This window comes from Labeo rohita, chromosome 11, assembly GCF_022985175.1.
Source record: "Labeo rohita strain BAU-BD-2019 chromosome 11, IGBB_LRoh.1.0, whole genome shotgun sequence".
In the NCBI taxonomy this organism is placed as follows: Eukaryota; Metazoa; Chordata; class Actinopteri; order Cypriniformes; family Cyprinidae; genus Labeo; species Labeo rohita.
Window position 1 is genome coordinate 16,806,564 of NC_066879.1, and position 22,195 is coordinate 16,828,758.

At 33.1% G+C, this 22,195-nt stretch overlaps 1 protein-coding gene across 3 annotated transcripts; it reads left to right on the forward strand.

Annotated features, from left to right (window-relative positions):
* The first annotated feature begins 854 nt into the window (after positions 1-854).
* On the forward strand, positions 855-20,824 carry elk4 (ETS transcription factor ELK4). 3 transcript variants are annotated; one of them, XM_051123311.1, is made up of 7 exons: positions 855-1,523; positions 4,189-4,350; positions 4,476-4,782; positions 6,482-7,177; positions 9,560-9,748; positions 11,609-11,725; positions 13,828-20,824. In XM_051123311.1, the coding sequence occupies exons 3-7, from the start codon at positions 4,576-4,578 to the stop codon at positions 13,927-13,929; spliced, it is 1,311 nt and encodes a 436-aa protein (XP_050979268.1). In that variant the 5' UTR covers positions 855-1,523; positions 4,189-4,350; positions 4,476-4,575; the 3' UTR covers positions 13,930-20,824. The 3 variants fall into 3 exon arrangements, with proteins under 3 accessions (XP_050979268.1, XP_050979267.1, XP_050979270.1); XM_051123310.1 differs by lacking the exon at positions 4,189-4,350; XM_051123313.1 differs by lacking the exons at positions 4,189-4,350; positions 9,560-9,748; positions 11,609-11,725; positions 13,828-20,824 and adding an exon at positions 7,862-8,021.
* Positions 20,825-22,195: the final 1,371 nt, after the last annotated feature.

Below are 22,195 nucleotides of genomic sequence, written 5' to 3' on the forward strand. Positions count from 1 at the left end.
TTGCAAAGATGTCAGAAGTAGATTTCTACTTTAAGGAATTATGGTAATTATGCATAACCAGTCTATTTAAAAGATAATTTAGACTTTAAAGCCTAATTAACAAACAATTTGTATGCACAAATTAAAAGTCTTTCAACATGCATGCAAACGTCACATTTCTGCTTTAAAACCCTCAGCAACCCTCAGTTTCCATTATAACTGCAAACATTTTTTGTAAATCATAAGTGATGCTTTTTATATTTTACATTATTATTTCCTGACAAATGATTATTGTTGCCATTAACACTTTTTTTTGGTGAATAACTGCTAAGAAATATTCACTAAATCTTTTATCAGTCAATGATCTTGTACGGCAGGAATGCTGAGCTTGTTCCTGCATTTATTTTCCATGTTTTTTCCGCAGCGCTGGAATCTGTTTGGAAGGCATGGTCACTGGAGCTGACTCAAGACTAAAATTACAGTTTTATTCTGCCACTCTTTCCTACGCACATGGCAAATGAGTATGAATGAGACACTGTTATAAATAAATGACAGCGGTGTATGTAGGGTGTGGTAAATTTAAATTTAATTGCATCAGAAAGGAATGTTTACATACTTTGGTCATGCATATGGGGATTGTTGACAAGTAATATAGACACAAACCTTATGTTTTTGGTAAAGGAAAATGTTATATTTAATATTTTATAACTCAAACTTGTTCTTTTGAGCTATCTGCACTCTGCTCCACATAATGAGCACATACTGAAGTCTCTTCAGTATGATATCTATCTCACCCATCCATCATTTATGATGTCATTCCTTATCTAAATGTCAAAGTGCAATCAAACTGAATGGGTGTTATATAATATTTCATCTTTAAACATTTCAGTTTGAGTTTCATTTCACTCAGAATTGGTATTTTATATGTATGCGTAGGGTAAATCTTTTTATGAGGTTCATAAATGAAATGAGACAGTCCATCATGAGGTGATCCACATGCTTTCACTGCACTTCATAGGCTTCTGTGCATTTCTCAACTTGCATCTGGAGGATATTAAGGCGATTCAAACTGAAGGGATCTCGTTTCGTACAGATTCATAAAATCCGAGGCTTTGTTCTGGAGTTTTATTGTGCGCGGTTGGAGTGAAAGTGTTTAATCTGGTGGGCTTGTTGCTTCCTGTTTTTGTATTATTGTGGTTGCAGCTAAAAATATTGAGTAACTTACGTGAGATGCAGAGACTTTAGCATTTCCCTTTCTCTTACTCTGTCTATTTTGGTCGTTATCGTTGTAAACGAGGCAGAAAATCGCTTTAAATAGGCGCATTTATATCAATCCATGTTAGTTTAATGAGTCTAAAGTTTGCTAAGACTCCGTTAGCTAGCGCACTAGCACGCTACGCTAGCCGACCACCAGAATATCTCTACACGATGTAAACATACAAGAAAACACTTGACGTTTTTTATTTTATTTTATTTTTTTTTTTGCTTCGAACCCGTCGGAAAACACCTCCAGGAACGACTCTGGAGAGCAAAACGCCTCTCAGGTGAGTTTGACAGACATTAGCTCGATGCTAACGAGCGAAACTCATGTTCTAACAGGTTGCAGTTTAACATTTTTGGACGTTCGAGTGTGTTTTCCATCACTTGATAGTTTGTTAACTTTATAAGCATTATAGAGGATTTTAAAAACTAAAACGAATGGTAAATGATGTACTTTGACCCGTCTTCGCTAGTAAATGTGGTTCAATTGACGTGGATGTTTGGCTTTAGCTCTTATACAACAGTCTGCAACACATCAAGTTTTATGTGAGTTTAAATGGATCCTAAATGCACATTTAGGATTCTTTAGTTCTGAAATTTTAAGTTAAGCTTAAAACAAAGGTATATGTGTAGGTGTATAGCAATCTGTATGGATATGGAATCTGTCATCATAAGATGACATCTAGGATCAAAACCATTTAGGTGTTAAAAAAGTGTAATTATGGTGAGAACTAGGTATTTATTAAAGAAAAAAGCAAAAACAAAATGTACATCTAATTTTAGCCATTAAATTAAAGATGCACAAGTGTCATATTTACAGTATGCATGGACTAATATAATGCAACAGATCAAAAATTTTGAGATATATGTAATTGGTGATGATATCTGGGTTCAGAACAATTCAGGGGTAAGTTTAGTGTTTATATTAAATATCCAGATATGTGTATATATGATAGCAGCATGCACCATTACAATGTTTTGAACTTAAAAAGTGTAATTATGGTGAGATCTAGGTCTGTAATAAAGGAAAAAGGGCAAAGACAAAATGTGCATCTAATTTTAGCCATTAAATTAAAGATGCACAAGTGTCATATTTGCAGTATGCATTCATTAACATAATGCAACAGATCAAAAATTTGAGATGTATGTAATTGGTAATGATATCTGGGTTCAGAACAGTTCAGGTGTAAGTTCTGTGCTTATATTAAATATCCAGATATGTGTATATATGATAGCAGCATGCACCATCATACTGTTTTGAACTTAAAACCTGTAATTACGGTGAGTTCTAGGTCTGTAATAAAGAAAAAAGGGCAAAGACAAAATGTGCATCTAATTTTAGCCATTAAATTAAAGATGCACAAGTGTCATATTTACAGTATGCATTCACTAATATAATGCAACAGGTCAAAATTTTGAGAGATGTGTAATTGGTGATGATATCTGGGTTCAGAACAATTCAGGTGTAAGTTTTGTGCTTACATTAAATATCCAGATATGTGTATATATGATAGCAGCATGCACCATCATACTGTTTTGAACTTAAAACGTGTAATTACGGTGAGTTCTAGGTCTGTAATAAAGAAAAAAGGGCAAAAACAAAATGTGCATCTAATTTTAGCCATTAAATTATAGCTGCACAAGTGTTATATTTACAGTATGCATTCACTATCATAATGAAACAGGCTACAATTTTTAGCTACATGTAATTGGTCATTATATCTAGGATCAACACCATGTATAAGTTCAGTGTTTATATGAAATATCCAGATAAATGTATATATAATAGCAGCATGCACCATTACATTGTTTTGAACTTAAAAAGTGTAATTATGGTAAGATCTAAGTCTTTAATATAGAAAAAAGGGCAAAGACAAAATGTGCATCTAATTTTAGCCATTAAATTAAAGATGCACAAGTGTCATATTTACAGTATGCATTCACTAATATAATGCAACAGGTCAAAATTTTGAGAGATGTGTAATTGGTGATGATATCTGGGTTCAGAACAATTCAGGTGTAAGTTTTGTGCTTATATTAAATATCCAGATATGTGTATATATGATAGCAGCATGCACCATCATACTGTTTTGAATTTAAAACCTGTAATTACGGTGAGTTCTAGGTCTGTAATAAAGAAAAAAGGGCTAAGACAAAATGTGCATCTAATTTTAGCCATTAAATTAAAGATGCACAAGTGTCACATTTGCAGTATGCATTCACTATCATAATGTAACAGGCCACAATTTTGAGCTATATGTAATTGGTGATATCTAGTCTCAAAACCACTGAGGTGTAAGTTTTGTGTTTATATTAAATATCCAGATATGAGTGTATGTGATGGCACCATGCACCATTACACTGTTCTGAACTTAAAAAGTATAATTATGGTAAGATCTAATTCTTTAATAAAGAAAAAAAGAGCAAAAACAAAATGTGCATCTAATTTTAGCCGTTAAATTAAAGGTGCACAAGTGTCATATTTACAGTATGCATTCACTAACATAATGAAACAGGCCACAATTTTTAGCTACATGTAATTGGTGATTATATCTAGGATCAACACCATTCAGGTATAAGTTTAGTGTTTATATTGAAATATCCAGATAAATGTATACATAATTGCAAAATGCACCATTACGCTGTTTTGAACTTAAAAAGTGCAAAATATGGTAATATCTAAGTCTTTAATATAGAAAAAAAGAGCAAAAACAAAATGTGCATCTAATTTTAGCCATTAAATTAAAGGTGCACAAGTGTCATATCTGCAGTATGCATTCACAATCATAATGCAACAGGCCACAGTTTTGAGCTATATGTAATTGGTATTGATATCTAGGTTCATTTTGTCCCGAACTTTGAAATTCCCAGACGTTGTCTCCTACAGTCTGAGGAAAGCTGTCATGTCTCGCCTCTGTGTTTCTATATTTGTGTGTTCTGTTCTGTCAGATTGTATGTGGGAGACTTTTTTCGCTCTCTTTGGCAACTACCAGCTGGATATCGGATGAGTCAAGGCAGATTTAGTTTTAATTTAAGCTGCTTACACACACAGTCGTCCTGCACTCTCCACAGGATTACACTGAAGTCCAGTACCATTTGGTATTTAATATGGTGCGCATATTTACCATGCTTTTGTGAATTCAAGAATGGTCGTTTCATCAAATTAGTGATCGATGGTGGTTGTGTCACTTCGTACCCATCTAACTGATGTAATTGCTTCTTGATTTTAATTTCAGCCTCTGTCAGGATATTTGCCGGAATATGCCGTGACGTGCCGGGCAGGCTGTGAGCGCGAACAGGATCCCGTAAGGTAACGTTTCCCCCCCACGTCAGGACATGGACAGCTCAGTTACCCTGTGGCAGTTCCTGCTGCAGCTTCTGTTGGATCCCAGCAATGACCAGCTCATCTGCTGGACCAATGAGGATGGAGAGTTCAAACTGTTGCAGGCAGAAGAGGTGGCCAGATTATGGGGTGCCCGCAAGAACAAACCCAGCATGAACTACGACAAACTCAGCCGGGCTCTGCGTTACTACTATGACAAGGTGTGTATTGTCAGCAACCATCTGAATCACCTCAGCAGCCTGCAGCGTTTCAGTCACTCAACCTCGTGATGGTCCAAACCGTTACGACTTACTTTATTGAAGTTTTGGTGAATGTATAAGCTGTGGGTGGGGTTTGTCACATTGTCAAAATACGATCATAAAGTTGTCTATACGACTCGTGTGCTGTATTACAAGTCTTTTAAAGCTGTTTGGTAGCTTTTTATGACGAGCATACTTACTTTTTTGTCAGTTTTCATAGATAGTCATGCTTTCCATGATCTTTGATTGCCTTTTATAAGAACAATATTGTTAATCAGCTGACATCAGTGATTTTTAAAAAGTTATTATTATCTGCCACTATTTAATTATGACACTTATGACACTATCTATCTATAATATACATGCATACATAATGACAAAAAAATCATAGCATGGCATAAAAGTTGTTTATACAACTTGTATACACACAGTTTTCCACAATATTTTGCATTAATATTTATATTATAATTTTTTCCCCATAACTTTTTTGACAAAATAGTATTTTTTTTTTATATGTATTTTAATATATTTATATATTGTATAAACAACTTTTATGCTATTTTATGTTTTTTGTCATTATGTAGAAATATATCTGTCTATATATATATGTATATGCACACATATACATAAGGACAAAAAAAATCATAAAATGGTGTACAAGTTGTTTATACAATATTTTTTTATGTTAATATTTTTTTATTTTGACACTTTTTTTTTTTTACCATTTTTTTTTATTTTATTAATATAAAAATATTGTTGCTGAAAATGTGTGTATACAAGCAGTATAAACAGCTTTTATGCCATTTTATGATGTTTTTTGTCATTATGTAGATGGCCAGTTTTCAGTTCTGTTTTGTTTTGTTTCACTTCATTGAATGGGGAAAAACCAGTGTGAATGTTTTCTAAACTGTTCTATACAATATGCAAATAAATTAATTTAATTTTATAATTTAATTGTAATAAATTCAAAAAAAAAAAAAAAAAACATGTTCTAAAATATAGAATGTAAATTAAAAATATTATATTTATATTTATAAATTAAAATTGTGAATAATAAAATAATTATAGATTCTAATTATAATTTATAAAATCATATAAAATAATTATTTTTCATTTTTGGATGAACTAGTCTTCCAGGCTTTTCTGATTTACCTGCTAAACACTGTTGTGCTCATATATTTAAATTAGTGTTTATTATAATTGCTAGCTTTCAGCCCTCTCATCGCCCCCACACTCCACCATCAGTTTTGTTGTTGTAAACACACAATCAAGTCCCTCTGAACTGAAACAAGAGGGTCACCGAGCCCGTTAGCGAAGTGAGAAAGTCATGGCCTCTTGGTAAGAGTTTATGCTTAAGTGGGAACGACAGGTTTGGTGTGTTAGCTTTTTAAGCTTCATCTTGGCACCACAGGGCACGAGGTATCGTTTTCCGCATTCTTCCTGGTCTCTTTACACGGGTTCATTTACTTAATTGCATGTTATTTTGTTTAGTCAAAGTGAGAGAGCGTAGAAGAACACAACAGACTAAACTGTAAAAAATGCAAACGCAAGACGTTTTGGTTGATTTGTTTGGGTGATTGCATAGATATTTTTAGTGGTATGTAGGAAAAAGTCACTCATCGGCTAAAATAAACATATTTTCCATATTTTTTCCATGCAGAACATCATCAAAAAAGTAAACGGGCAGAAGTTTGTGTATCGTTTTGTTTCATACCCGGATATCCTTAAGGGAGAAGTCATGGCCAGAACAGAGGGCGCAGACAGCGGCTCAAATGCACCTCTGCCCCTCTCCGACAAACCTGCGAACATCTCCAAGGATAAAGACAACAAAGCCGCCCCAGACCGAGGTGCGGGGACACCGGGTCAGTCCAAATCGTCCAGCCGGAATGACTACATCCACTCTGGCTTGTATACATCCTTCACTTTGACCTCTCTGCAGTCAGGAACGCAACTTTTTAAATCCATGAAGATTGAAAACCCAGGAGAAAAGCTAATGGAGAAAAAGGCAGCCCAGGAGTCACCCCAGCCACCCACCGTCATTAAATTCGGGACTATGCCACAGAACAGACACACAGCTCTGTCTCTTATAGGGAAGTCTGAACCTCCGGCACAGCCCGCTCAAGCCCCACTTGAACCTGAGGCCAGACAGACAGCCGTCTCACATGTAGTCTGTGCGTTTGTGGAGAATCCCACCTCCGAGAATGCCATGACAGGCTTCCCGCTCTCAAGAGTCTCCAAATCGCCACTCGCTCGTTCTCAGTCGCCTTCCTCTTCTCCCATGACGGATTCCCAGGAGCTGGTGATTGACAGTGAAATCGAGTCCCTCTCCTCACAGCCTTCAGAGTTACATCTGCAGGTATGACACTTAGTGCTAATGCCTGCTTATGCAGTACTGCCTTTGGGAAAATACAATAAAATATGAATAATGTTGGAAGGAAGATGATGTGTCAAATCCTAGAAGATAAGCTAGCAGCTTTAATTTGCAATTTTCTGAATAACAAACATGCACAAAAGATGCATGTTATTTAAAAATGATTTGGGAGTCTTTAGGCATTGCATGATTCGATTGTGTTTTGATTCAGAGATTTGCATTGATTATGCAATTTACTTTTTTTTTTGGCTCTTAGCAAGTACAAAGCCACATCAGGGCCACCCTAAACTTCTTAAATATCGGTCAGAGTCAGAAACATCTTGATTTTGGAATATGCCTTTTCTTTAAATAAACCGCAAAACCAAGCATGGAAAATTTGTAGCAATAATAGCCAACAATACATTGTATAGGTCAAAATGATCAATTTTGCTCAAAATCATTAGGATATTAAGTAAAGATCATGTTCCATAAAGATCTTTTGCAAATTTCCTACCATAAATATATCAAAACTTAATTTTTGATTAGTAATATGCATTGCTAAGAACTTAATTTGGACAACTTTAAAGGCAGTTTTCTCAATTTTTTGAAATTTTTGATTTTTCACCCTCAGATTGCAGATATTCAAATAGCTTGGACATATTGTCCTATCCTAACAAATTATTTATTCAGCTTTCAGATGATGCATAAATCTCAATTTCAAAAAATTGACCCTCATGACTGGTTTTGTGGTCCAGGGTCACAGTTGATTAAGGAAGAATTGCACTGTGAAAGATTTTACTTCAACAACAATGTAAGTTTTTCACACCTGAATTTTGGTAAAAGTAAAATTTGTTGTGAAATCGTGAAATTATATATTATTTGGAAGAACAGCTATTGAAAATGAAAGATACAATTAAAATGAAAATTGAAAATAAAAAATAAAAGCTAATTCAAAATATGAATAAATACTATACAAACTGTATACTATATGATTTAAATAATACTAAAAAAGAAGTTTTTTTCTGAAACTGATTTTTTTTTTCCACCAAATTGATTTTTTTCTTTAAAAAAATTTTGAAATTGTGTGTATATATTATTTGGAAGATCAATTATCCAAGTGTTGTTTTTATTTATATTGTTTGGAAGAACTAAATTAGTGAAAGATTTTTTTGCACTACCATGAAAGGAAAGAAAGGAAAGGACATGACATGACATGTGGCCAAGTATTTGTGCTCTGTGTTTAAACCATCCAAGTGCACACACACAGTAGTGAGTAGTGAACAAACACACACACACACACACACACACACGCACACACACCTCAGTCATGGTATTGAGGGCGCTGGTTATTCAATCCCTGCCGGACCTGGGACTCGAACCCGCAACCTTTTGGTTACAAGCCAGACTCTCTAACCATTAGGCCATGGTTGCCCTCATCAATGCATTCTTAACTTTTCCACAGCTGAAATCCACACACACTCTTGCATATGTGGTTTGCGCAGACTCTCCATAGGCGTAATGGTTTTTCTATTGTACACACTGTATTTTTTTTTTATTGCCCTGCCCCAACCCTACACCTAAACCTACTCCTCACAGGAAACTACTAGCAATTTTTGGACTTGTCTGGGCTTTTTTGGGATTTTTAAACACCATGTGGTATGTTTATTAAACTTTTTGGTTTACATTTAGACATTTAGCAGACGCTTTTATCCAAAGCGACTTACAGAAGAGGACAAAAACGGGGACAAAGGAAGTGTCCGCATAAACCATGTTTACGTTGTAGTAGCTAGGGCTGGGCCATATGGCCAAAAAAATGGCATTTGACTGTTGCAGCATCTCATGGATGTAACAGCATTATAAAAACTCGGTGTTTAAGTTAAAAGTTAAACTTACGCTTTTTTTTTTTTTTTTCTTATTCCACTGCCTGCGTCGCATCTTTGTCAACACGATAGCACATTCTGTGTGAATGGCGCCTATCGATATGAGTTATTTTCTTTTTACTGTTATCGTTGACATATTGTCAAAAAATGTCCTAAAAAATAAAATTGTGGCAAAACATTAAATTTGAAGTAATAAAATCTGAAAAATCACTAGTAGTATCTATGTTATTATACACTTTGGTGTCCTCATAAACCATAAATACCAGAACACACATGTAGATATGAACAGGCAGTGACTTAAATTTAGCATTGAACCAAATTAGATTTGGTGTGGAAAATTTGCCAGTTGTATGCATATATGTTTATTTTGTTTTGAATGGTGCATGAAGGCTCAGAATCACTTCACGTAGGAATTTAGTAATTTTCTAAATGTAAAAATGTGAATATTAAAAAATGATTAATCTTTATCCTATTAAAACATTTACATCTCCCTTTCATGATCTGTCAGGACCAGCCCAGCTGTGTTTCCAAGGACATAGCACTAGTTTCTGAGATGTCTGAATCTCCACCACGCAATCTCAGCGGAAAGTCTAAGAAACCCAAAGGCTTGGAGTTGATGCCCACGCTGGTGGTGACCAGCTCTGACCTCAGCCCTCTCAATCTGTCCAGTCCATCCCTCCCTACGGCCTTGCTGCAGGTCAGTCCCCTCCTGAGCATCACACATGAACAAGGCTGTTTTTTGCTGTCATCGATTTGTTAGAATCGTCAGACCATCAGCAGATTTAGTTTTGGGTCACATTTTCTAGCCGTCTCACTAGAGACGCATCCTCTGTTGCTGCCTGTCTTCTTATATGCTTGTTTCACATAGATACACGTAGTCTTACTTAGCCAGTTTTTTTACTTTCATCAAGTTTAGACTAATATTCAGCTTACTCTGGCCAAGAACTGCCCATTCAGACAGGATACATGTGATATTTAGTCTTGAATTAAAACCACTACAGTAGTTTGCCTTGCAACAAAGTGGTAGCTTATTAAAATAGTTTTTAAAATATTTTATTCGGGAGCTATTATTATGATGCTGGGATGTTGTTGCCAGGCAATATGCAAAACTTACTATTTCATGTAAATTTCATGGATTTACAGCAAAGTAAAGTAAAAATTATTTTTAAGGGTAATTTACTAGTGAAATTATTTACCAAAAAATTTAAATACACAACACAGTATTTCTGAAAAATCAAGAGATTTTTTATAAAATCAATAATTTAGAGATGCTTTTGATTATTAAACTTTAATAAAACCATTAAAATGGAATCCAGAAAATTAATGGAAAACACAATATTTGAGAAAAATAAGACTGAATTTAAGGAAAAAAAATGTATTTCATAGGCCCTTAAAAATTATTTTTTGGTAAACTTTGAATAAATTAGTTTTCTAATTTCTTTTTTTCCCATAAAAATTAAAACTGAACAAACAGAATTGTGGAAAAAGTAAAACGGATTTCATAGGGCTTTAAAAATGTTTTTTTTTTTTGGTAAACTTTGAATAAATAACAGTAAATTGTGTACGTTCCATGCTTCAATTTTTTTTTTTTTTAAAATTTAACCATTAAAACAGTCTAGAAAAATTCAAACTGAACGAATGAAATTTGGAAAAAAAAATAGAATTTTGGAAGAAATAAAACGGATTTCAATGGGACCTATGAGTAAATGATGACAGAAAAATAAAGTGCTTTGTTTAATCAGTTATTTTATTTTTAGCATAAAGCTTTGATTGGACATTTTGGAAATAATACTTGCATTTCAAGCCTGAACGCAAATATTCAATTGTATTCTATTGCAGTTAATTCACAAACAGCTTTTGCAGTATTTGCAACTTTTATTTCAAAATAGCTTCAGAACTGTTTAATAAGCATATTTATGCTTGCAAATATAGGCTGTTGTAAAAAATGATCAATGGTAAAAAAAATCATAGGTTTTTTTTTTTGACCAGTCACAACCACCATTTTTTCTTAAAACATGTGGTTATCCTGAACAGAAATATGATGAGATCAAATCCAAGTCCTTTGATTATGTGGTTGAGTTGAAGTCATTTTGAGGCACTAGAGGGCAGTAGTGCACCACTAAAACTGGTGATGATGTGCCTGAGAGACACTGGTTGGCTGTTACGTGATTGTGATCATATGGTGAGGTTTAGCTGGATGCTACTTTGATGGATCACCTCGTTAAGACTGCACAATCTTTGCATTTACGAGCACTCATACAGCCAGCCCCAGAGGATCGACCTCCTGCTGTCTCTTCAGCGAGATGAAAGATGAAATATACTATAATTCAAATCTATTATTTATGGTTTTGGGGGAAATGCAGCCCCCTTGCCCTGTGATTAATTCTTATTGCTTCTTAAAGTCTCATTAAGCCACTTTTAATTAAACATTTATATTTCAGGGTTATGCCTCTTGCAAATGCTTTGTGCCACGTCGCTCGCGAGTATTTGGGAAGGCGCTTTTAATGAATGCGATTCACTTTGAGTAAAGGTCTGAAAAAGTTCACATTTGTTGCAGACACCCCTGCTGCTCACGCCCAGTCCGCTTCTCTCCAATATCCATTTCTGGAGCACACTCAGTCCGGTGGCGCCCCTCAGTCCTGCCCGGAGACAGGGCGCGCATACCCTCTTCCAGGTGAGCCGCTTGAAATTATTTACACACTTTAGGTCCAAACCTAAATTTGATTCCACAATCATTAGGATGACAATCACATTTTGTTGTTTGGATTCAGATCACGTCATCTGTGAGTATCACAGATATTCCTTTTCACCCAAAATAGTGCTGGTGCTCACATCAGCCCACATTTCCAATGAGCAACTCGATACGGAGCTTTTAGTGAAAACAGCTTTGTTGAATATAATTGGAGTGATCTCTTTGTGCAAGGTAGAAAGACTGAGTTGTTTAGGATTCCCACAGTCCTGGAAAAACAGGAAATATCAGAGAATTACGAAAGTGTGAAGCTTTGAAAAATTATATGTATATTAATTATATTAATTAATTATATTATTATTATTATTATTATTATTATTAATTATATTAATTAATTTTTAGTTTTTTTTTGTAGTGAAGTATATTTTGTTTTATAACTAAATGTATTATTTATATTTACAATAAATGTATTACAATAATTATTATAGTTGCTGCTTTAAAGTTACTATTGAAATTATTTTTATTATTTGATATAAATATTGGTTATTAATTATTGGATATTTTTTATTATTTAAATTACAATATCTTTCTTATTAACTTAAACCATGTGCACCACAATTATTTTTGGTGTGAAAGCCTTGACACATGATATTTATATAATCAGTATTTTTTTGTAGTGTATTTATTTTAGAACTAAATGTATTATTTATATTTAAAATAAATGTATTACAATATGTTAATTATAATATTTATTTTAAATTGTTGCTTTAAATTTGCTATTAAAATTATTTGGAATAGTTTTTGGTTAACAATTATTGGATATTAATTTATGAATTAGTTCCTTTCTTGTCAACTTAATCAAACTATCTGCACCAGAAACCTTTGGTGTGAAAGTCTGAAATCTAATGTTTATTTTAGTATTATTTTTATACTATTATACTATTTAGTATTAACCCTTTTTTTATTTTAATTATTCTCACATTTTAGTAATTTTGTATATGTTTATTGTATATTGTATATTGTTTATTTTTTTATTTAAAAATAAAAAATGCAAGTTTTTTATTTTAGTATTATTTGTAATTATAGTATTTATATATTTTTTTGTTTTTCATTTTAATTATATCTTAAGTTTTAGTAATTTCATGTTTTTTTGTATTAGTTATATATTTTGTTAATTTTTTTTATTTCATAAGTTCTTCAACTTAAGTATTATTTATATATTAAAATATTTATTATTAATTCATTTTTTGTTTTTATTTTATTTATATCTTAAGTTTTTGTAATTTTGTCATGCTTTGTTGTTTGTATTAGTTATATATATATATATATTCTGTTTAATTAATTTAAGCTCTTCAACGTATTATTTTGGTATTATTTATATATTATTGTATTATTTATTTTTAATTCTTTTTTGTTTTCATTTTAAATATATCTTAAGGTTCAGGAAATTGATTTTTATTTTAGTTAACAAAAAACATTTTTAATAGTTTTAGTGTTAGTTATTCATTCTTTATTTTTTCATTTTATATATATTTTAAGTTTTAGTAATTTTGTTATGCCTTTTTGCTTGTATTAGTTATGTGTATGTGTATTCTGTTAATTTTTTATTTCATTTAACTTATTTTAGTATTATTTATGTAGTACTATAATATTTATTATTAATTTATTTTTTGTATTCATTTTAATTATATCTTATGTTTTAGTAATTTTGTCATATGCTTTTTTTGTTTGTATTGTATATATTCTGTTCATTTTTTATTTGATTTAAGCTCTTCAACTTACTGTTTTGGTATTATTTATATATTATAGTATTTATTATTAATTCTTTTTTGTTTTCATTTTAATTACATCTTAAGGTTCAGTAATTTTGTTATATGCGCTTTTTTTTTGCATTAGTTTTATTTAATATTTTTATTTTGTTTAATTTGACCTTTATCTTAGTTACGAAAAAACAATTTGTGATAGTTTTAGTATTAGTTATTAATAACAACACTGGTCAAACCTCTATTAGATATTGACATTAAAACAAAACTGTATTTTAGAAAGGATGCTTTCAGCTTTTTTATTGTTTCTTTTCTTTTTATCAGTTTCCTTCTGTCCTGAGTTCCACGCAGTTCTCTGTTCCCGTGTATAATTTAGACGGCACCAACACACCCGGCCCTCTTTCACCCGACCCACAGAAGACCTAAGAGGGGGACAAAGATCGACACAATTCATCTTTGCCTCACATTTTTGATTGATAAACGCAAATTAACCTCATTCTGTTCACCTGATCTGGCAACCTTCAGGTAACGAAGATTTACGACCACCATTTAAGCGTCAAAGAGCATTCGTTTGGCTCTTGAACCTTTGTGATGTCACAGATACTTTTCCTTACGGATGTATATCAAGCCATCAGAGAAATCATTGGTTTCTATTTTTTAATGCGCTGGTCTTCAGGGATTGGCTAAAGCAGATCTGCACAACTGCCAAAATAGGAGTTTATCGAAAACAGCCATTGTTTGATTGGTAGATTAGAATCCGGATTGAATTTCCTTGTGTTTTGTTTCTCATGGAGCTTAAGACTTCGATCGGACGCAAAGAGATTCACGTCATGATGTGTTTGTACAGCAAGATCCTCCTTCTGCATTGGATAAAGGAGGGATCGTATTGTACATAATCCAACAAGCTCACCTCGTCTCAACTCATGTTTGCCTTTTGTTTGGGAAGTCCTCAAACAAACCTGCCTTGCCAAGCTAAACCGCCCCTTTGCCTTGTGATTTTGATAATGGTGACCTCTGTTTTATCTCGTACCTTTCCTCATGCTGCACTTACTGCCATGTATTTAAAGTGTTCTGTCACAATAATCGCTCAAACAGCACTTAGATGAAAACAAGCTGCACTTACTAGCGCTTTTGCGCCTTTTCATGTTTACTAGCCATACAGATATCAAGTGGTGAACTAGTCGGGTTATTTTACAAAGCTACACTACCAGTCAAAAGTTTTTGAACGGTAAGAGTTTTAATGTTTTTCAAATAAATCTTTTCTGCTTACCAAGCCTGCATTTATTTGATCCAAAGTACAGCAAAAACAGATAAACTTTGAAATATTTTTACTATTTAAAGTAACTGTTTTCTAGTTGAATATATTTTAAAATGTAATTTATTCCTGTGATTTCAAAGCTGAATTTTTAGCATCATTACTCCAGTCACATGATCATTCTAAAATTCTGATTTGCTGTGCAAAAAACATTTATTTTTATTATTATTTTGTTGGAAACAGCTGAGTAGATTTTTTCAGGTTTCTTTGATTAATCCTTGCTAAATAAAAGTATTAACTTCAAAAAAAAAATCTCAAAAAAAAAAAAAAAAATGACACAGACTCCAAGTTTTTAATTTCAGATAAATGCTGATCTTGGAATCTTTCTATTCATCATCCTGAAAAAAAAATGTACTCAACTGTTTTAAATATTGATAATAATAATAATAATAATAATAATAAATATTTCTTGAACAGCAAATCAGCATATTAAAATGATTTCTCAAGGAACTGGCACTGAAGACTGGAGTAATGCTAAAAATTTAGCTATATTCAAATATTCAATTAAAAGTGATTTTAAAGAGCAAAAATATTTATTTATTTTTTTTTTGTACTGTTTTTGCTGTACTTTGGCTTGGTGAGCAGAAGAGACTTCTTTAAAAACATTAAAAATCTTTTGACTGGTAGTGTAAACTGGGATGTGGTTTGTGTACAGACCAAATTTCCTTCCATTGTGTCTATATTTGCAATTTAATGCATCATCTAGTAAAGCTAGCTGGTGCAACCCTCAAAAACGTTCCTTAAGAGCCACATGAACACAATCACTTGCAGTCAGAATTGGCAGAGGTCAAGCTGATTTGGGATAGTTCACTAAAAATGAAAATTCACGTTGTTTGAAAACTGCATGTCTTTCCTTTTACTAAGGAACGCAATCTTTTGGAGACAAAACAACATTGGACACCATTGATCATCACAGTGAGACATAAGATGGTTTGGAACAACGTGATATTTCATTCATCTTTATGAAGATTGAGACTAACCCTCAACGTCGGAAAACGCATTTTAAAGTGACGTCTTAAAACACAAACCCCAACTTTTCTGGTCCTTCGACCATGATGCACATTTTTAAGAGGGCATTTAGTAGGCCAAATTGGCGTTGTCCTCGTTGCAATGCTTGATGGCGACTGTCTAATGGAGCGTGTTTCCAAACACGCCCCAGCGCCATTGAACCATGACCGTAACGCCACCAGATACGCCGCTGTGGCCATGCTTATCATGCAGATCTTTTCACAGAAACCATTTCCCCTCTCTAAAAGACTGGAAGCCATTAGGAACGATTTCAGTTGAGTGGGAAAAACCCAAGGACTTGCTTTACTCCAATAGACTGCCGATTCACCATTAAGCTAATGGAGCGTACACGGCATAAAATGGAATGGAACGGCACCGGCTCGGTGCTTAAAGCCTCATCCCACCATTAGGATTGGTGGAGATCGGTTGGATGTGTAGTGTAACTGGATGGCTGTCTGTAGAGCCCAGGCCAAATGCTCAAAACCATTCCTGCTTTTGTCAGCTTTCCCGGTGTTGTGCAAGATTCAGTCCCTTTGCAGAATACAATCTACCCTGGACAACGAGGCAAAACTGTTTTTAATGCCCAGTCAGAAGTGTCTGTCCTTGTTGTAGCTGGTTAGAACGGTCCAGTTAAACCCTGCTGGTAGATTAAACCACATTTTTGATGGTCATACGAAACTGGCATGTGTATTTGAAGGCAACAAATAAGGGAACCCTGGATATTAAGACTTGTATAGCTTAATATAGCTTAAATGATGTCTTTTACTAAAATATGTGACCCTGGACCACAAAACCAGTCTAAGTAGCATGTGTATATTTGTTGCAATAGCCAACAATACATTGTATGCGTCAAAATTATCGATTGTCAAAAATCATTAGGGTATTAAGTAAAGATCATGTTCCATGAGAACATTTTGGAAATTTCCTATCGTAAATATCTCAAAACCTAATTTTTCATTTGTAATATGCATTGCCAAGAACTTAATTTGGACAACTTTAAAGGCAATTTTCTCAATATTTTAATTTTTTTGCACCTCAGTTTCCAGTTTTTTAAATGGTTGTATCTCGACCTAATATTGTCCTATCCTAACAAACCATATGACAATAGAAAGCTTATTTATTCAGCTTTCAGGGTCATATATGTAGTAGAAAACCCATGAAAGATGTAAGTTTTTTTTTTTTTAAATTACACATTGTTTTGTAGTATTTTAGACTATGGGGGCGCCATTATTTTGATGACGTCAAATGGTTGCACTCTGTGAGTTACTGGCACTACCTGTTGCTATTTTTACTGCAAAACAACTCGAAATGCACAGTTTGGAAAATAAAATACTGATACAATGCCACGTTGTGTGGCTTTTGGTTGTAATTTTTAGTCGGAGAACGACAAGACAAACCATGCAAGTCTTCACTGCTTTCCTAGCGATACGAAGAGGAGAAAATAATGAATAAAACTTCTAAAGACCTGCGTCTTTGTTCTCTCCACTTAAGCCCTGATCCCTTTGAGGCTTTTAGTAGAGCACAGCTACTGAAAGAGCTTACAAATGGCAGAGACAAGAAACGCTAGATGCCATCCTGGCAGGGTGTAAACATGGCGACGCTTGTCATGACACCGCAGCCATCGAAGGAGTTTCTCAGCATGGATTTCACTCGATATCTGGGGACATTTAGACACCTTATGAAAATCAATGGTATCTTTCAGTAGCTGTGCTCATTTTATTTTCCAAGTTACGTTGCGGTAAAAATAGCAACAGGTAGCGCCAGTGGCCCACAGAGTGCACAGAGCGCCCCCCATAGTCCAAAATATGTATAAAATGAATTAGGTTTATTTTAAATAACGTAAATCTTTCATACACTGTAAAAAGTTTTCACCAGTTTCAACTTAAAAACTTACGTTTAGCAGCTGTCTCGAAATTTTAAGTTAAATCAACTTTAAATTTTAAGTTATTTCAACTCACAGGTTAAATCAACTTAAAAGTACAAGTAATTTTAACTCATTATATTGTAATGAGTTAAAATGACGTAGTTTTAAGTTGATTTAACTTAAAATTTTAAGGTAGCTGTTGAACTTAAGTTTTTAAGTTGAAATGGGTGAAAACGTTTTACAGTTTAGATTTTCTACTACATATTTCAGTAAGAGACATCATTTACATTTTATTAAGCCATACAAGTCTATCAAGGGTTCCTTTTAAAGTTTAGGGTCAGTAAGATTATTTTTTTAAAAATAAATTTAATTTAATTTTAACATTTTATTGTAATGAGTTAAAATGACTTGTAGTTTTAAGTTGCTTTAACTTAAATGTTTAAGGCAGCTGTTGAACTTAAGTTTTTAAGATGAAACTGGTGAAAACATTTTACAATTTACATTTCAGTAAGAGACATCATGTACGTTTTAAGCCATACAAGTCTACCCAGGGTTCCTTTTAAAGTCTGGAGTCAGTAAGATTGTTTTTTTTGAAAGAAATTTAATTTAATTGTAACATTTTATTGTAATAAGTTAAAATAACTTGTTTTAAGTTGATTTAACTTAAAATTTTAACACAGCTGCTAAACGTTTTTAAGTTTAAACTGGTCAAAACTTTTTACAGTGTAGGTTTTCTACTACATATTTCAGTAAGAGACATCATTTACGTTTTATTAAGCCATACAAGTCTACCCAGGGTTCCTTTTAAAGTCTGTTAATAATAAGAAATGCCAGTTTGAACTATATTAGCATATTAGAATGATTTCTGAAGGATCATGTGACGCTGAAGACTGGAGTAATGATGCTGAAAATTCAGCTTTGCATCACAAGAATAAATTACATTTTAAAATGTATTCAAATAGAAAACAGCTATTATAAATTATAATAATATTTCACAATTTTACAGTTTTTTTTTTTTGCCTTAATTTTGGTCAAATAAATAAAACATTGGTGAGCATAAGAGACTTACTTCAGAAATTGATTTATTTAACACTAATTATTAAGTAGTGTTTCTGATCAGGCATTATATGGAATATAACAAGTCCTGGAATTATTTTAGTGTCCAGTGGGCTTTGTATTCTGAATGAGAATTAAATATTGCACAATGCCGCCGCTAAACATCTGAACCAAAATCTGCAGTCCTCATTTGATGTCAATGCAGTATCGTGGTGTTTTTATGGAGCGTTTGGCTTTTTTACGTCTTCATTTATAAACCAATATAGAAAATGAATGCCCATATGTTGCACAACATAAAACCCTACCTCTAAGAGTCTTAAACTCAACAAGCCATGATTTATAACTGACATGCATTAGATGCAAAACTGGAAAAAGGCTTAAATGCTGACATTCAATTTGCAGAAACTGAGCTCTGTTAGTCCCTCCCTGTAGGACCACTTAAAGTGCAATGACTAAAATAGAAAGGGATAAAAATACATATGTATATAAAAACAGAAACTGTTCAGCATCTCAAATTCAGCTCTCAGGTATTGTATAATTACCCACAGTCCTTATCCTTTCACAAAACGCTATGTTCATACGCGTAGAAACTGCTCTTTCACACCCATGCTAACATGGTGCCTTCTAGTCCTGTTGTCTGTTGCAGTAAAATGAAAATAGGCAACAGTTTTGTTAATTGTTTCTATTCTGAATAGCTATGTTTTATCCTTTGGTAACAAAAAAAGGAAAAACTTTTAGCTATTTACAAGATTGTTCTGGTTTAAATATGGCTTTTGACAGCATTCGTGAGCACAGAAGAAAATTAATTCAATTAATTGATTCAATTAATTGACCCAAACAAATTGTTGTATTTGTTTACATTTTTTTTTTTGCTGTACTTAACCCAGAACATTCCTTCAGCATGATATCATAAACATAAATAATAAAAGCTAGAATCTGTATTCAGATCTAGTAGAAAACAGATCAAATTAAATATTAATGATTTATTCATACTTTCAAGTACTGTCGGGTTAATATTATTAGTCTGTGTAAATCAAGCATAGGGATATTTGATTCCTTTTAATAGCTGCCCTTGTACATTTTAGTTTTTTTACTGTTGTTTCAAACCTGCATGACAAAAATAAGATGTTTTGCAGAATGTCTTTTCCATACGAAAAAAGCTAACTAATTTATAATTCAATAGTTTTTTCTGAAGCCATACAGTTTTGTGACTGAAATTTCAGGCTGAATTTTCTCCAAAGATTTGAACCGTGAACTACTTTTCATATAACACTATAAATTAAATTTATGGTGCTTTTGTGCTAAGAGCAGCTCAGACATTGTGCAAAATATCTCCTTTTTTGTTTTTCCATGGAAAAAAGGAATTCATTTTAATTTTAGGCGAGTTTTAAAATAGTTCAGATGATTCATTGTACATACAGTAAGATGTGATGGGGTGTCAGTAGCATTGTGCTGTTGTTTTGTAGTATTTTCACTTTGACCTGTTTTCCTAAGGTCCTACAGTGCGACGCGTCTTCATTTGCATTCCTGCAGAATTCAGACTGTGTTTGATTGCTCTTGCCTGTATCGTGAGCACTGCACATGCAATTGCCTTCTCATCGAGGGGATATTGAGTTGCTTAATGCCTTTTACATTTTGAATGATGGATTTTGTGCAGTGTGCAATGTGACTTTTTTTTTTAAACCTGTTTCCATTATTTTCGTTAAATGCTCTCCTACCCACTTAGTGGATTTCTTTTCTGTTTGTGGGAGAACAAGCAGCTCAGTTTGGCTGCATTTATTTTTACTTCATTAAATAGTCAATTGTTTTGTTTCTATGTCTAAAATTTAAATTTCTCCCTGTAATGGATAAAATGGGTTGTCATATATGTTTAGCTGTTAAGCAGTCATGTCTTATGTTTTGTTTCTTCTTTGTTTGAGTTTGGTTTTCTTCCAAACACATTTAGCTATTGTAGCCATGCTGAACATCTGTTGTATTTTAATGCAAGTCTGAAGCACTTAAATTGTCCCTTTTTCTTTCTCTCCTCATTTTTTCTCTTTACTGGCACTTTGTATTTTTTTTTTTTTTTTTTTTTAGAATCTAGAAACTGTAAATCTCCGCTTATTAGTGACTCCTCCACCCAGAACACTCAAATTTTAGTTTTGGATCAACATTTGTAAACTATGCATTTAAAACTTCTGCTGCACAGAGATTTTGTAATGAATTTTAAGACTTTCTGGCATAATTAGAATATATTTTATGATTGCTTTATCAACTTACTATAAACATATTTTCTCTTCAATGAGATTCTTATTCCAAAAAGTCAGAAAGCCCTGTATTTTAGAAAAATGGCACTTTTTATGAATAGGGTATAAATTGGTGGGGTTTTTTTCCATTTCGACCACTGAATAAAAAATATAAAGGTAATTGCGACATTTTATCTCGCAATTCTGACTTGCAAGATATTCCTTTGTAAGGTGTAAACTCTTTTGCAAGTTAAAATGTCAGAATTTTGAGATAGAAACTGCGAGTTTATATCGCGCAATTCTGACTTTATAACACGCAATTGCAAGTTATAAACTCAGAATTGTGACATATGAACTTGCAATTCTGAGAAAAGTCTTTTTCCCCCCGAAATTGGACATTATAAATTGCAAAAAAGTCAGAATTGCGAGAGATAAACTCACAGTTGCAAGAAAAAAGTCAGAATTGCGAGATATAAATTCGTAATTGTGAGAGAAAAGTCTGATTTGTAAGAGATACATTTCGCAGTTGCAAGGAAAAAAAAAGAATTGCGAAATACAAATTCGCAATTGTGAGGAAAAAATTCGGAATTGTTAGAGATAAATTTGTAGTTGGGAGAAAAAAAGCCAGGACTGTGAGATACAAGTTCGCAATTGCGAGAAAAAATGCCAGAATAGCGAGATGTAAATCCACAAATGCGGAAAAAAAAATTCTGAATTGCAAGATATAAATTCGTAATTGCGAGTGAAAAAGTCTGAATTGCAAAAAAAAAAAAAAAAATCTGAATTATGAGAAAAAATTAAGAATTGTAGGATATAAACTTTTCTTTTGAACTTTTCTCACAATTGCGAATTTACATCTTGCAATTCTTTGTTTCTCATAATTGCAAATTTATATCACACAATTCTAAGAAAAAAGTTTGTAAATTCGCAGTTGCAAGAAAAAAGTCTGAATTGCGAATTTATATCTTTCAATTCTGACTTTCTTTTGCAATCACCAATTTGCATCTTGCAATTCTGATGTTTTTTTCTCACAGTTCAGACTTTTTTCTTGCAATTGCGAATTTACGAACTTTTTTTTCAGAATCGCGTGATATGAACTCGCAATTGCGAGAACGTCCGAATTGCGTGATAGAAACTTTTTTCACACAATTTCGAATATCGCGCAATTCTGAGATTACCTTTTTTTTATTCAGTGGCCAAATCAGACTTCATCTTCAGCGAGAA

Excerpts from the sequence above, each read along its gene's own strand:
- elk4 (XM_051123311.1), top strand. The coding sequence starts at position 4,576 with ATGGACAGCTCAGTTACCCTGTGGCAGTTCCTGCTGCAGCTTCTGTTG. Across the intron at positions 4,783-6,481 it reads TGCGTTACTACTATGACAAG|AACATCATCAAAAAAGTAAA; the intron begins GTGTGTATTGTC and ends TTTTCCATGCAG. Across the intron at positions 11,726-13,827 it reads GCGCGCATACCCTCTTCCAG|TTTCCTTCTGTCCTGAGTTC; the intron begins GTGAGCCGCTTG and ends TCTTTTTATCAG.